This window comes from Melanostigma gelatinosum, assembly GCF_949748355.1.
Source record: "Melanostigma gelatinosum genome assembly, chromosome: 22".
NCBI lineage: Eukaryota > Metazoa > Chordata > Actinopteri > Perciformes > Zoarcidae > Melanostigma > Melanostigma gelatinosum.
In genome coordinates, this window is record NC_136655.1 from 15,535,310 (window position 1) to 15,551,267 (window position 15,958).

Consider the following 15,958-nt stretch of genomic DNA (forward strand, 5'->3'; position numbering starts at 1 on the left):
ATTGTGCTATCGGCTGAGAACTAAAGCCCAATCTCACTACCGATGCGTCTAACGGCTGCTGGTTTGACTGTTTTACATAAGTATGTCGTCAGCTTTATTATGAAAAATGTGACAGTAACCGAGCAAACTTCTTAGTAGTGACGTGGTAGCCACCTAAAATGGCAGAGACCCACCCCACCAAAAACCTGCCTCTCTTCAGTTCTCTGTAGAGTTCAACTAATCAATTAATTCATTAACTAACTAATTGTAGATTAAACATCGTTGCAACATTGTGAAACTGTGGTGAACTACAGGTGTAGACACCCAGCCTTCAGCGGAAACAGCAAGTAGAGCATTCTGTGGTTTTTACACCCGAAGACAAAACATTGTGACCTTTACAACCTTTAGTCTTCATCGTGAGTGGTATTGTAAAGAATCGGTTTTTCTATTTTTAGTAATAGAATTGATCTTGTTTTAGAAAAGTAGTATCAATCATCCTCTTTTATAAGTTCACATAATTTCTCTTAATTTGTTGAGCGGCAAATCATTTAGTCTCAGATATGATTTGATCCCTCATAAATAATAAATGTATCCGTGTTCACTTCATGGTGAACGTGAAGATTAGAAGATAGTCGTGTTGTTTTCACCGGCTCTCCGAGTTTCAGCAGTTTGGTCGAAATTTGCGTATTCTTTTTTTTGCGCTTTTACTGCAATCCTCATCCTGGCATGTAAAAGCAGTGTATTGGTAGACTTACATAGTGGCTGTCTAATCTATCTGGTAGAGTAAATAATATCATGCAGGGACACACCATGGCCCCTGTGGGACCGCCACAGCAGAAGGAAGTGTGGTAAGCGAGAATGAGAGGGTGGATCAGGTTTTCTGACGTACCCCCTGGGAGAGTTCATAAGTCTGGTTGTACTTCCACATGTGCTCCATCACCAGCTCCACCGTGTCTGGGTCAGGGGCCTCGCCGTGGAAGTCCACCCCCATGAGGTCGGCCATTCTGGGCAGCAGGCCGGGGATCTGCTCCAGCTGCTGACGGGCGTGGTCCACACGGTACGTCCAGGCGTGATCCACCAGGTAGACACTGCAGACGGCGTAGTGGAAGATGGACCGAAGCTCAGGTCAACAGCTCATTGTAAAAACTCAATTTAAGGTGCATATTTTTTTATTCAAATTAATATATAAATGTCCATCAGATGCAAATTTGCAATAGTGTTAGTGTGCATGTCTAGGGCTTTTATTGTGAAAGTTAAGAACAGTAGAAGTGGATCTGGTCTGCGCTGCCTTTGTGAAGGTTAAAATGAGTAATAAAGTTTGACTTCTTGGTTCAGACTATAGAGCTGTGTTGTTATACAATATAAGTGTACTTATTGAACATGTTCGTTTAGCACAACGTGACTGATTGATGTCTTTATTCGCGGTGCAAAAACTCAGAAAACTTGCTCCAGAAAAATATTACATATATTAGCTTTTTTCCACACTTCATATTAGTGTTCTGTGTTAACAGTACACATGACAAAACCAACGATTAATCGCACCACAAAAAAACACCTGTGTGTAACAATTATTGAATATGGAGCTCCAAAGTGTGCATTTTTAAATAAATATCTAAAAACGAAGTAATCACTTAAAAAGGAATGATTCATTTTTATAAAATGTTATTTCATCCTTCTAATTTTCCTTATAACTGCGGGACTCATTTTTCATTTCAAAATTCTTCTTTTAAAAGTCAGCATTTATTTGATATTGGCATTTTTACCCAATAACAATTGTACTTCACACTGTTTTATATTTCATATCTCACTTTTGACAGTTACCGTCCTCTCACCTTTGTTGCCAGGCGTACAATAATGATCATATTTGTACAATCATTTCATCCTCTGTATGATGATGTAGATCAATAAAGCCATCAGTGGTGGGCCGTCAGGGCCTGCAAGGCCTTCTCTGCTGGCCTAAACAGAATCACAAAGCTATATATATTTTATAATTTTTCTTAAATACACTACATGTATTGTAATTTATAAAAATAGTTTTCCCATTATCTTATTTTCTCATTGCACAGCTACTGTCTTCCTCAGTTGCTCTGCTTCCAGTGCAGCTTGTTTTAAGTAGAGCTTTTATCCAATCAGATCTCACCTCTGTGTCTCTAGGTAAAAACAGAGGCCCGAGGCCTGCAGACTCACAAGTGAATCCCTTTGCAGTTTAAGTGAATGGGGACGATATTGTTGATTGTCATCGTGTTCAACCAATCAGATCTGTAGTTTGACATGCTGGGCGTATTCTTTGACGTGTCAGCGCCTGCGAGCCGGCCTATAATGCTATAAGGCTCAGTGTCCATGTACAGGCTCTGCCGCGAGGTGTAGAGTGTGCTGTGATTGGTCAGTGGGCGAGCACGTGACTATCGTGAAACAAAACTTAATAGCAGAGGCTGATGGGACTGAGTGAGCTGCACCACACCATGACACAGGGGACTGAGACGAGGAAAGCCATTGCAGAGCAGTACGTTCACTGTTCAGGTTGTGAAAGTAAAACCATAAGATGATCTCTTTGGGTCGTGGCTTGTCATTAAGGAGTGATGGTGGGTCCCACAGCCAGACCAGCTGAGAACCACTGTCCTCCATGAGCACAGAAAACACTGTTTTCCCAAATATAAGCTTCTGCATTTTCCAAATACTCTAGTACTAATCAAACGTGTTGTAAGTCTCGTACCAAAAGGTACGTACATTTAATACGTACATAGTGTCAAAAAGAGTTGAGATCCCAGGGAAGCTGCCTTAAATGAGGGAATACATGTTCGGTATGTAAATTAGGCTGAAGGGACATAAAGCGTATAATTATAGTTTAAAGGATGAAATCTAATAATCATTTTAAAGCAAGCGTGTATTACATAACAAATGTAAAGTGATTTTAACAAATGTAAACCTGATAATAATAATAATAATAATAATAAGTGTGTAGAGTGCAGTCTGTTAGAGTGGAAAGTACAGAGAAAGGGGAAGTGCAACAGATGTTGAACACCCAGACACACGCGCAGAGCTTGATTGAGTAAGCGCCCACACAGGGAAGTTGGGGTGATTTCCTCATGCACACACACACAAAAGTTAGGTACTTTTCGAAGCACGTGCACCAAATCAATGATGTCATGTTAATCATGGGCTGAGGGAGGCCGTGTTGGGGAAGAGGGGGGAGAGACGGAGAGGCAGCCCAAAAGTGTTATAAAAGAAGTAACTTGCAAACAGCAAGACGGGATATCATCGCGGGAGCCATCTAAGTGCTCCAAGAAAACACTGGACTTCGCTCGACAGACGCATCAGGAGGACTCCGTCTCTGTCCACGGGAAAGACGACCGCCGTTCCTGGACAAAAATTAAAAGACGGAAAAACACCTCTCCCCCTGTTTGACTTTAACAACCGGACAACTGATGGACCCAGCCTCCCTGAAGACTTTGTACTGAGCCTGACGGATCGCCGAACGGACCTCGCTGGTCGCGCAGGAAGGAGCCGTAGATTTGGCCAAACCATCGCTCCTGACAACTCCAAAAAAAAAGGGTGGCCCCTCGGCCGAGTGCATGTTCCCGGAGGAAGCAGGGTAGACGTCGGGAGTAAAGGCACTTAGCAGAGCCAGGCGAGTTTCCTCGCAAGCACACCAGCTCGACAATCTTTTAATAGAGAGCTGAGTCAGTAAGTAGCCCCGTATCGGGCCAAAGAATCCCCGGATCTAACAATAGTTACAGCCTTAGAAACTAATAACTGTGGCGCCATGATGTGGATATGGTGGTATTTTGGCTGCAGGACAACAGTGAAGGCCTAGGTATAAAATCCACGGTCTGCCACTGAAAGCCATAATGTACGACAATTTCAACATTTTGTGGCGCTTAGTTAGAATTAGTCGTTGGTGTAGAGGAAAATCAACATTAGAACTGAACTGAACTGAACTGAAAAACAAGTTACGTAATGTGTTATTCTCTGTTAGTTTTTGGGAAATGATTCTCTCGGACAGATAAAGAGTGACCAAAACAACCCCTTACATGGAGTTGTTTTCTGTGAGAACAAATAGAAACCACCCAGATTAGAAGTCCAGATGTGTCCTGTTTTGATTGAACAGACAGGTTTGACACAGGTCAAACAGACCTGTGTCAAGCAGGTTTTACACAGCTAAAAAGAAGGCGTGCATGTAAATTATAAAAATGTTCCTCGGACAGTTCGATTTTGAATCTGTTTCCATATGCCACGTCGTATGTTCGAATGTGCAATAAACAAATTCCCGCTGGATTGCAAACTCCGATTCGTCCTGTCTTCGTCCTCATTTACGCTTCTACATAATTGGCGCCTCAACGTGGGTTGAGTTGAGGCCGGGACACCTCCTCTACGCCAGCCAACCGACAACCACGCTAAGAGACCAACAGGTAGGAGATGTTCATATCTCACCATAGATTTATTTCTGTATGGCGTGGCTCTCGCTTGTGTGACAGAGAGGGAGTGTCTGGGGTCCCCTCAGCGGAATCCACGCTCTTTAGCGGAGGAGGAGAGAGGCGGACTGGTGTTTGCTGGTAAAAAACTAAAAAATGAAATGTTCAATGGATTCAATTTGATCTCCAGCTGTAAAAAGAGAGCTCTCTCGTGTGGAACAGCGTACGCAGCATTCTGCTGGCGTGACGCCTGGTTGTGGCCAAGATAAGCTCAAATGCGGAGTACTCCGTGCATCTCTCAAGCTCAAGAGACTTTTGTACGCTAATGACAAAGCGACTGTGTGCTATTGATGAAGCAATTTCTGCAAATAAGTGTAAGGAACTCCAGTGTGAGTCCAGTGTGAGATACGTAGGTCTTGATACGACTCTTTACTCGAGAGGGAAGAAACGAAAAGACTGGCTTAGATTTAAATAATAAAACTATAATGTGAGTCTGTTAGGAGTGGTTTCTGTTTAAGGCAGGACACTACGCTGACGAGACTCAGAAATTTTGTGCAGAAATCTAAATGAGCAGGAAAAGTAATATCTAACTAGACAATAAAAATGAATAGTACAGTTTGAAAAGGTGTGCACACGACTGTAACTTATTGACATTACTGATGAAGTAATATTATAAAGGAGAGATCCTTATGTGACAAAGAGAAGATAACAAAAAGAGACCTGGACAAAAAACTGACTGACAGACTGAGACCGCTGACTTTTGATGTGATATACATCCGGATGGCTTTGCATGTGTATGAGCTATTGGCATGTTTTTGGTTGTTTACCCAGTGGTAACGCTTTTGCAAACAAATATAGTTTGTTTCAATCCGTCTGCATATATCCAGGCTATATTGTGTCCAGATCCTATTCTGTCTGCAGGAGGAGAAAAAAATAGTGAAAAAATAGAACGTTCATGCTCCGAGTACTTGATGATGGCTGATTGCCCAGATGTGTGTGCGCCAAAATAAACCCTTGCGCATGATTGGCTGTACGCCCAGATTTTGGGGCCTGACAGGCTCACTCACTCCGTACAGAGAGGAGTAGAGTTGTCATACATATAGACAGTGATCATACATAGTCCTAAATAATCAGAGGAAGAGTGTTGATGGAAAGGTGTTGTGGAGATCACAGGAAGGATTGTTGGTTGCACTTGGTGCATTGCTGACCATCTCAGAATCGCACAGTGAAAAACACTGTGCGAGGGGGGAAAAGGTTAAAAGGTTAAAGAGACAAATTGGTTAAAGTTACAAGACATGGTTAAAATATTTATCAGATAATACTATTTCAAGTATAATAAGAACTATCCAATAATGTATCAGAAGTAAAAGCACAATTGTAACTTGTAAAATGTGGGATTAGACGAGTAATCTGAACTCTGTGGGACGACAGAAGCGCGCAATTAATATCTGATTCCTCCCAGAAGGTGAGAGGCTGTCCTCAGACGCAGTTCCAGATTGCCACTCTGATCCTGGAACTGGAAAAAAGAATTCCACTTGTGAAAAATTATTTTGTGATATAACAGACACTTTGAAGTGATAAACTTGTAATCTTGCACTTAAGTTTCGTAAGAGTGTTGGACAGACGTGTCCTGGTTAACGTGTAGTATTTAAAGAAGGTTTGGTGTTTCCATTCAAGTTGAACTAAGTCTCGACACGAGTGTTTTGAAGATACTGTCAACGACCAATTAGGTAAAATGGGTAAAAGTCAAAGTGAGTCTGAGCAACTTGATGCCAAGGTTTTACCTTCAATAATAAAATATATGCGAGACAAAGATAATCTGACTGCCAAACAATGGCAAGAATGGATCAAATGGGTTCCCTGAAAAAGGCAGTTTCAGCCTACAAAAACGTGTAACTCAAAACTTGTTTAAAGCAAAAGGAGAAAGAGGAAGCAGAAATGTATGGAATAATGTCTAAGGGAGAAAGAGAGAGATTAAGAAATAAAGGTCAGAAAGACAAATTAGAAAAAACAGGGAGCAATAACAGATAAAATTGAGTAAATAAAAAGGAAAATATACTGCCAAACTCTGTTCTGTTTGTTCTATTTTTGTCCGAGGGACACGGTCAAGTGGACCCCAGAGAGGGAACCACTGACGCACAAACATTAACACAGAGGGTGAGTTAACTTTAGATTCTGACTGTTTAGTGTAGTTTAGACTATGACAAACTAGACAAATACATACCAGATGTACGCAAATTAAGGTTTTAGAAAGTTACCACAAGACAAACACTATTAAAGGAAGAATGTTCAGAATGTCACATGCAGGCTGATTAAATGGATTAGATAAAATGTTTGAGGAAGTAGTATTTAGAGAAGGGAAATAAGTGGTGAAGTTACGTATAATGGACAGAAAATACTGCTGCTGCATCTGTTTTTCTGTCTCCCAAGCAGTACGAGTGTGTAAGGGGGAAATCACATGTGTGTCCTTGGCATGAAGCCCAGGAATGGAGAGGATGTCTGACTGGCTGCACAGTCAGACCCACACTCACTGACTTCAGAAACAGAGGATCCTGGTAAACTCTACAGTGATAAGGGTGACGTATACAAAACAAGAAGTACATCAATATCAAAGAAACAACTTAACTTATGTTTGATAAGAAAACACACACCATGGGTCCAAATGTGTGATGTAAGACAGGTGAGGGGTGCTAGTGTTCACCCAAAATCGTGATCTGCCCAAGTTCAAAATTTGATTTCCACTCATGCAAGAAGCAATATCTACTCAATCGAGATATTAATGATAATACACCCGTTCTTGAGTCTTTAATGAAGGTTGGTATAATAATCTAATGTGATGATACACCGGTGCACGCACTAAAATTTTTCCTGTAAAGAAAATTCGAGACTTGAGGGAATCACCTGAGTGATGATTGTCTAAGATTTACAAGCAGTTAATGTATCGGTGCATCCACGAGCACCTCAAACTTTGGCTGCAAAAGGTCACAAGGCTAACTGTCCAAATTGCAATTGCTCTCGAAAAAGTTTCATATCTGGGACATGTGATCACAGCAGAGGGCAGAACCCTCCCTCCCAAGAGAACACAGGCAATTAAACTGTGCCTAAACTACAAACTGAGAAACAAATGAAGAGCGTTTTAGGAATGACGTCACAGAATGACAAACCACTCAGAAACAGAGGCTTTCCTCTATCCATGGTTCATGGTAACGATCTTTATGCGCATGACAAACTGACCTTCACCGACCGCTCGACTGATGCCTTTACTGACAAAGATTTTAATCCTGCTACTCTTTTTCCTACTGCAGCAGATGGAGAGCCACATAACTGTTGTTTCTCCTGAACAGGTCTGCACACCGAGACCTGACCTCACAGACACGCCCACCGAATGCTGATTTACAGATGTTAGTGGACGGTTTGGCATCCCGCTCGCCGGACACGGGAGAAGGGCTGGTTGGTTTGCTGTAGTCTCATCACATCACATGACACTCTTTTCTGCTCAAGCTGCAGATCATGTGGCTCTCACAGGAGCCGGTAAGCTTGCTGCCAACAAAATAGTTAACTTCTACACAGACTGTTGCTATGCCTTTGGTGTAGTGCACCACTGTGGCACCTTGTGGAAACACAGGAGCTTTTGGAAATCATCCGGCAAAACCATTTCTCACCACCGTCTCGTGGCCGACTTGCTAGAAGCCATATTGCTCCTTAAAGATTGTTTGTGTTATGAAATGAGATGCTCACACTAACGCTTCTGATCCCATTTCAACAGGAAATGCTGCAGCTGATGCTGCGACTGAGTAAGCAGATGTTTCAGGCTACTTTTTATTTATTTATCAACAGAAATATCGATATTGAAATATCCCTCACTTATGATGTTCAAGTATTGCAGACATTAGCGACCCCTGCAGAGAAAGTGTTGGGCCTAATCTGGTGCAATTTAAACGTTATTAATGGATAATGGATTATTATTAAAATGTATTGTGAGCCCAGACAACTTCCACATGAATTATTCTATTGTGAAGCTAAATTAGCCCACAGCAGAGATAACTTGGCAAAAGGGAGAATATGTGATATATTGTAAAGGTAGATCCACATTTTGTAGAGTTTTTAAAGTTAAAAAGGTAATTTAATAAGATATTAAATCTTATACTTTCTTTAGCTGGTCATATCAATCTTGATGTATCATCAAAGCAAATAATAACACCACGTAAATACAATTAGTATCGATATTTTGAACATTTTTATCTCTTTTACACAAAAATTAATTCTTGTGACAAAATGATGATGTAACAAACTGGCCCTCGATATTAGATCATTTAATTACAGTATTTGAATTAGTTTTTAACTGACATTAGGGAATGTAGGAACTGCAACAACAAATATTATTTATATTTTGTTTGGTTATAATTTTAGAAAGCACGACCACAGTCCATGCTTGTACCAATGACACACATCAGCAGAGTGCCAAAGATCCAAAACATCTTCGACATCACATTATGCCACTGTTTAATGTGGTACACCAACTTGTCCGACACTAAGGTGTTCAAAGATTACATTTCCTGTAAAAATGCCTTGTACCATAAATATATATGTATATATATATATAAGTACGCCAGACGTCATCCCTATGACAGACCTCGACGTTCCAAAGAACCTCACTTTCACTGACTGCTTTGGTGTTTCCACCAAAATCACAAGGCACCCGGCACAACGCATGTTGTTCTTCTAAAAAGCCGATCCTGCACATCAGACTTGTTTGTCTGACTGTTTTCCTCCCGTAGAACTACGAAAGTGACATTTCTGTGTAATACTTGTGTTTATTATTACAGCTTGCTATCTGAGAAACATGATCTCATAAAAAAAGCCTGTGCTTTCTTTTATTATTTTACTTGATAAAGGAATCAGTTGAATTGACAGTTGATTCTGAATGAATATAATAGGAATATAAATACTTGGATGATAGTATTATAGCATATAGTTAAAATTGTTGTGCGTTATGAGCCCCACTGATATGTTGTCTCTCTATAACAGTTCAACGGAGATGAAGGTCCGACGTCTGTGTTTCGCCTCATCTCAGGAGATTTATTTTGTCATGTTGAGGTTAACATTCCCAAGCTAGCTACAACATGGAGTTGCTTCAAACTCACAAAAACAGCTCATGTTTTGACCTCATCGATTATGTGATCATATGTTGTGCATATGTAAACCATTTTTGCCATTTCGATAAATTGTAAACACTTTAGTGGCCATGGGAATGGCCAGAGGGGGGAGTTGGCAATTGGCAATTCATCATGTTCTGTTAGATATAACTTCTATCGCAGACGAGGACATCCGAACCCATCCAATGTAACAACTACCAGGACTCCAACCTTGAGAGCCGTGAGAGCCCAGACGGTGGTTCAGCCGTCCTGGAGGAGAGCCAGAAGCCATGAATCAAGATGAGTGCGATGCAACCACACATATTCCAACCCATGTTAGACCAGGACCTATGCCAGCATTGCCATTTAAGTTCAAACCAGCCTATCCAGTGTTCCTAACAGTTGCACGTTAATCCACGTAGAAAGAGACGACTTCACACCATGTGGAAAGAGACGACTTCACACCATGTGGAAAGGGGAAACTAGCACACAGCTGAGGCTGATGACAGAATGAGCCGAATGTGGAATCCAAATCATCTTTATGATGCACATGTGAAATAAAAACATTGGCACTTCCTACATGAGAAGTTCAAGTGGACTCTTGTATGGATCTCAAAAGAAACACGACTATTGAGATCAGTATCCTGAATATCAAGTGTGGAACGCATGTGCAGAAATTATGATTTGCACATCGCAAAATAAGCCTCCCACTAATCATAAAGCAGATCAATTGGAAAAGTATGAATGTTTTGCCAGTGGTGGATTTGCGTCAGACAAAAGAAGGGTTGACGTAGGCAATACTACTGTGTACTGTAAAGTAACCCGAGTGTCCTGGTTCCACAGGCTAACATTACTCCTTTGTTCATTAGGAGACCGGTATGATATGAAAACCCAATACCACAAGACCAAAGTTGTGAAAACACAACTATGACCATTCCCACTCTTCATTTGTTAAGCAAACAAACATCAGACATAGCCGACATGTATGGAATGTGTTGTGAAATGCTTTACTGAATATACTGTTGAAATGGAGAAGAATTCGGGGTTTGAGGCAAGAGCTTGAGGAGAGTGCTGGCAGGGGGGTGGTCAGGGGATTGGTTAGACTAAATTTTGGGAAAATAAGGGGTCTGTATTGCTAAAAACAGACGTTAGCGCATTAATAGTTTTAATTGTGGCTTTTCTATTGGCATGTTGCATCGTACCCATCCTGAGGAGACAGTGCCAGAGGAGCATGGACAAACAGATGGGTGTCATGGCAAGTCTCCAACTGGCTCAGATGATGAACATGATGACGATGGAGCAAGGGACAAAGGCCCAGTTCACTCAAATGGTGGTTGGACGACCGGACCTGTTTCCGGACCTGTTTCCCATTTCGGACTATCTGGAGGACTCAGAGGACATGGGGGGAACAGGACTTGGGGGCAACTCACCATAAGAACGAGAGCCTGAACTTTGTTGAAAGTACACACGTCCAAAAAACACCACGTCACATGTTTTATCATCTGTCCAAACTGTTTCACTATAAATTTGAATGTATAGTAATCAGATATTTCTACAGTCACAAATATTCATAGTCATGATCTATAATAATCAGTGCACAAGTATTATAGCATATAGGTTTATCTAGGGCTGGGCGATATGGCCTAAAAAAAAAATCTCCGATTTTTTTACAAAAAATCCGATTCACGATTTAAATCGATTTTTTTCCCCCAAAATTTTTTGCAGATGACAGAAGCTGTTGAAAACAATTTTTTCTTTTATTTTGTGATGATTTTCCCAAGTAGGTTGATAAAAATAAAGTGCAAACAAAACCTGAACATTGTAGAAAGGTGCCTGTAGTATACAAAAAGTATTTGGTCACTCTTTTGTTTGCCTGAATCATTTAAATATAAAATTAAATTAAACATAACATTAAATGGCATTAAATAGTAGCCTTCCATTGTAAACAACTGTGCAAATGTAACTTTTTACAGTAAGCTTTTCTAACTGAATACACTGATACAAACACAGCATGAAATAAAATGTATATGACCCTTTAACATTCACATTTTCAAAAGTGCAACATCTGATCTAACATCAACATAACATATTTTGCACAGTAAATAAGTGCATGTAAACAAAATCAAGTGCATTCACAACATAACCAACAGTATTAAACAGTAGTGCATGTTTTTTCTAAATATTTTTTGCCAGGAAGACAAGCCTGTCTACTACCTCTGGCTTCAGGCATGCACGGTGGCATGTAACAATGCCCCCCCCACACACTGAAAAGCCTCTCAGAGGGGGCACTTGTAGCTGGCACAGAGAGGTATTTCTTTGCTAAAGTACTTAGCCTTGGAAAGTTAAGTTGGTGACGCTTCCACCAGTCAAGTGGATCGGTGTCTGGGTCAACCTGCTGGACCACAGGTCAGTTGTTGCGGAGTAGAATGACATCCCCTCCAGCTCCGCAGAGATCCTTTGGCGTGTACTATTGTACAGCCGAGGCAAGGCAACGTCAGAAAAATGTTTACGGCTTGGTAGCACGTACCTGGGGTCCAAAGCTTTGAGACGGTGAATAAACCCCGGCTTTTCCACGGTGTATATGGGCACCATATCTTTTGCGATATACATCGCGACTGCATCCGTGATGGCTTTCCACCGGGCACTCTTCTTCTCATGCGGAGTACAGTTGGTGAATGTCTCCAAAATGCTGGGTTGTTGTTGTGAGGTGGCGGCGGCGGCGGCCAGCAGTGAAGCTGCTGGCCGCCATTGTTTTAGTTTGTAAACAATGCGCGCGCACTCTACTACGGGAACCCAACGGGGGGAGGGGTGGGGGCGATTTTCTCGATTTTCAATAAAACACATCGCCTTAAAGCACACATTCGAATTAATCGATTAAATCGATTTATCGCCCAGCCCTAGGTTTATCACAGACATTGCATCTAATAAATACTGATATGTTGTTCAATATTTTGCAGAAATTAAATGTGTGATGTATCAGTTAATACATGTTTGTAAGCAAGAACAGATTCACTTCATACCAAAAAGGTGGTCGCTTGGCGGGAAAGGACCATAAGGGAGTTTTTCCTGCACTGCAATCTGTTGTTTTTTTCGCCCTTATATGAAAGTGAATCTGAGCATTGAATGATGTTATTTGAATTATTTTACGAACTCAAATGTTCTGTATTGTTACTGTATTGGTATATAATCAATCACATATAATATTACATAAATCACTTGTGTTGTTGCAATGCAGGCAGGGATCAAAATTTTAGGTTCCAGTTTCGCCAATTGACAAAAGTTATAAAAAGTTAGGATGAGGGTTAAGAAACCCTCAGAGGAGGGATGTGTAGAGGAAAATCAACATTAGAACTAAACTGAACTGAAAAACAAGTTACGTAATGTGTTATTCTCTGTTAGTTTTTGGGAAATGATTCTCTCGGACAGATAAAGAGTGACCAAAACAACCCCTTACATGGAGTTGTTTTCTGTGAGAACAAATAGAAACCACCCAGATTAGAAGTCCAGATGTGTCCTGTTTTGATTGAACAGACAGGTTTGACACAGGTCAAACAGACCTGTGTCAAGCAGGTTTGACACAGCTAAAAAGAAGGCGTGCATGTAAACTATAAAAATGTTCCTCGGACAGTTCGATTTTGAATCTGTTTCCATATGCCACGTCGTATGTTCGAATGTGCAATAAACAAATTCCCGCTGGATTGCAAACTCCGATTCGTCCTGTCTTCGTCCTCATTTACGCTTCTACATTGGTTTTAGTCAGTTTTATTTAAATTTGTTTCCCGATAACAAAATATAGATTCTACGTCTGTGTTTACACATCTCTTCACAGGAGAGGTCTTTCCAGCCAATCAGGCTCTGTGTAGGCTACGCTGTTGATGAATGTCACACGCCAACACGGCTGTCGTCATTTTTAAAGCGAGTTTACACCAGGGTTAGCTAAACTTCAGCACTCATGTGAAGTGATGGTAGAGATTGAGAAAATGTGTTTAAATACACGTTGCATAAATTTACACACCGTCTCTTCTCGTGGTTATCATTTGCATGCGACGATATTCCTCAGAATCTGACAATTTTAAGCCTCTGGTACGAGTTTACCATTTCCTGAAAGGAGGGAGGGCGGTGTGTAATTGGAAAAAATATGCTTTAGAATTATACTAAGTTTTAAATCTATAAGTCAGACATATGACATAGCAGTTTTTGCAGGCCTTGTGCTTTGCAAGTTTCACCTGAGAACCAAAGGTGAATATTCTAGCATGAACGAGATAAAAGAATAGATCCCTCTGTTTGGATTGATCAAGTCAGCAAGGCACTCAAGTCTTGTTTGCTTTTGCTGAAAATCCTGATTTCATGTTTAAATGTCTTCCAGCATCATCAGACTTCTTGAAAACAATACGTGTCTTGTTGGCATGTCCTGGCTGACATCAGACCTTTGAGTTCTTCAAAATACCCGTTTCCTATTGGATGATTTATCCAGGTGAAGGGGGGTTTTGCAAGGATAAAATATGTGTTTTTCTGTGACTTAGTTGACAGCCTCCCTACTGCTACTGAGATGCGTGGCAGTGGAGACGCTCTCCTATTTTCAAATATTAAAAGATCAACAACGTTGATTTCTCTCAAGACTCTGTTCATTGACATAGATTGAAAAACTCTTCTTCCGATGGATCATAGAAATTTTCCACCACAGGTGACAACACCACTGTCATGGAAGGAGACATTATGAATTACAAAGTGATATTATGAAACTAAATGTCATTTATGAAAAGTGACATTGTGTAATAAAACTTGACATGAAATGTGTAATCTGGGGAAATGTTTTGAAATGAAAAAGGGAATGAAAAACAAAATGTCTACAATTAAATAAAAAATATCATTTTTTTCTATTAAGTTATTGTGATTCGTTTTGTAACATGACATTACAGTCATTCAGCAGATGCTTTTATCCAAAGCGACTTACAATTCAGATCCCTATCACAGCTACGGGAGCAATTTTGGGGTTAAGTGTCTTGCTCAAGTGTGTAGAGTAGGCAATGTAACCACCCAACAGCATTCCCAAAGTGTGTAGAGTAGGCCTCCATGGGTCCAGCTCCCTTTGAATATCACTTTGGGGTTGCTTTATTTTCAAAGTTTATTGTTGTGCTTTGTTTTATGTATTTAGTTTTTAAATGGTATTGGGACCATGCATGGTGATTCTCCATTTTAAATAAAATTGATTGATCGAATGATGAAATAACATTTCACAATAATAATAATAATAATAATAATAATAATGATAATAATAATAATAATATACTCAATTTATTCATGATTATTTATGTTTTTTTCATTGATTAAATAAAATACTGTTAAATCCTTCGGTCAAGGGGGGGTTTTCTGGCCGATGGCGCCCTCACCTGGTCGGCTCGGAGACCTGCAGCCCACTCTCTTGGGTCACAACCACTTTACAGCGGATCACTGCTCCAGGATTGTCGTCCTTCTTCCTCTCCTCATCCTCTCCACCTTCCTCGTTTTCTTCTTGTTGGAAATGCATGATTCCAAAAACTTCCCCAGCATCGTAAATCTAGTGCATGCAACAACAATATTCATGTTTTCATCATGTCACCACCAGAAACCATTAGAGACTTTGTCAATTTTAAAGTTAGATTTCTTCTCATCTTCAGCACTCCTAAACGAGTTTAACACATTGTTAGTTCCACTCTCCAACCTCGGCATACATCAAATACCGCAAGCAGCACTTGTTTCAAATTTCAAAGTTTCTTCCCATCCAATTCTTGAAGTGCACGTAACGATACAATACGCATACACACCACAACGTGGCAATAGGAGGTGCAGATGCAAAGTTCATTAAACAACAGACCGATTAGTGGCTACAATATATGCCGAGTTGAACCCAGGAACATCTACATTTGGTAAACGTTTTAGCCATGTTTTATCCGATTCGTGTATTTGCAAACAATGAAGCAAAAGTTTAACTGTCTCTTTAAAGGCGAGTTCCCTTAGCAGATGTAAGCTAGTGAAGCTACCATCGCAGATATTAGCCGGGTGTCGACTCGTAAATTAAGATAGGGTGGTGCTTATTTTAGATAAATGGATAACATCTGTCATGGTAGCCTTATTTTCCTCCGAACTGCCGTTGTTCAGTCTTGTTGAAAAGACGGACAGTATGACAAAATGTATATTTCTGTTTAACTGCGGTGTGTTAAACGGCTGAACTACAGTCATTGAACCGTAAGAGTGACTTTTTCTCACAGCTCAACGTGTGACAGGCTGCAGTTTGCCGGGTGACAGACCTCGTTGGTGATTTTGTGATGGAGGCTCCTCCAGTAGATTGTGGGGATCCTTGAGGACTGCAGGGCCCCGGCGTGGAGAGCCACAAACACGCTGAACTCATTGTCATCGTCTCCATTCATAATTAGAGAGTTTGTTGATATTACT

General features: G+C 40.7%; 1 protein-coding gene across 1 annotated transcript in view; it reads right to left on the reverse strand.

Annotated features, from left to right (window-relative positions):
- Positions 1–15,933, reverse strand: part of ttll12 (tubulin tyrosine ligase-like family, member 12) — a gene marked incomplete at its 5' end in the record, with an annotated part of 56,933 nt that extends 41,000 nt beyond the window's left edge. Inside the window, 3 exons of the mRNA XM_079294907.1 lie at positions 869–1,067; positions 14,917–15,083; positions 15,814–15,933. Of these exons, the coding sequence (XP_079151033.1) occupies positions 869–1,067; positions 14,917–15,083; positions 15,814–15,933 (486 nt within the window). The remainder of the gene's footprint in view (positions 1–868; positions 1,068–14,916; positions 15,084–15,813) is intronic.
- Positions 15,934–15,958: the final 25 nt, after the last annotated feature.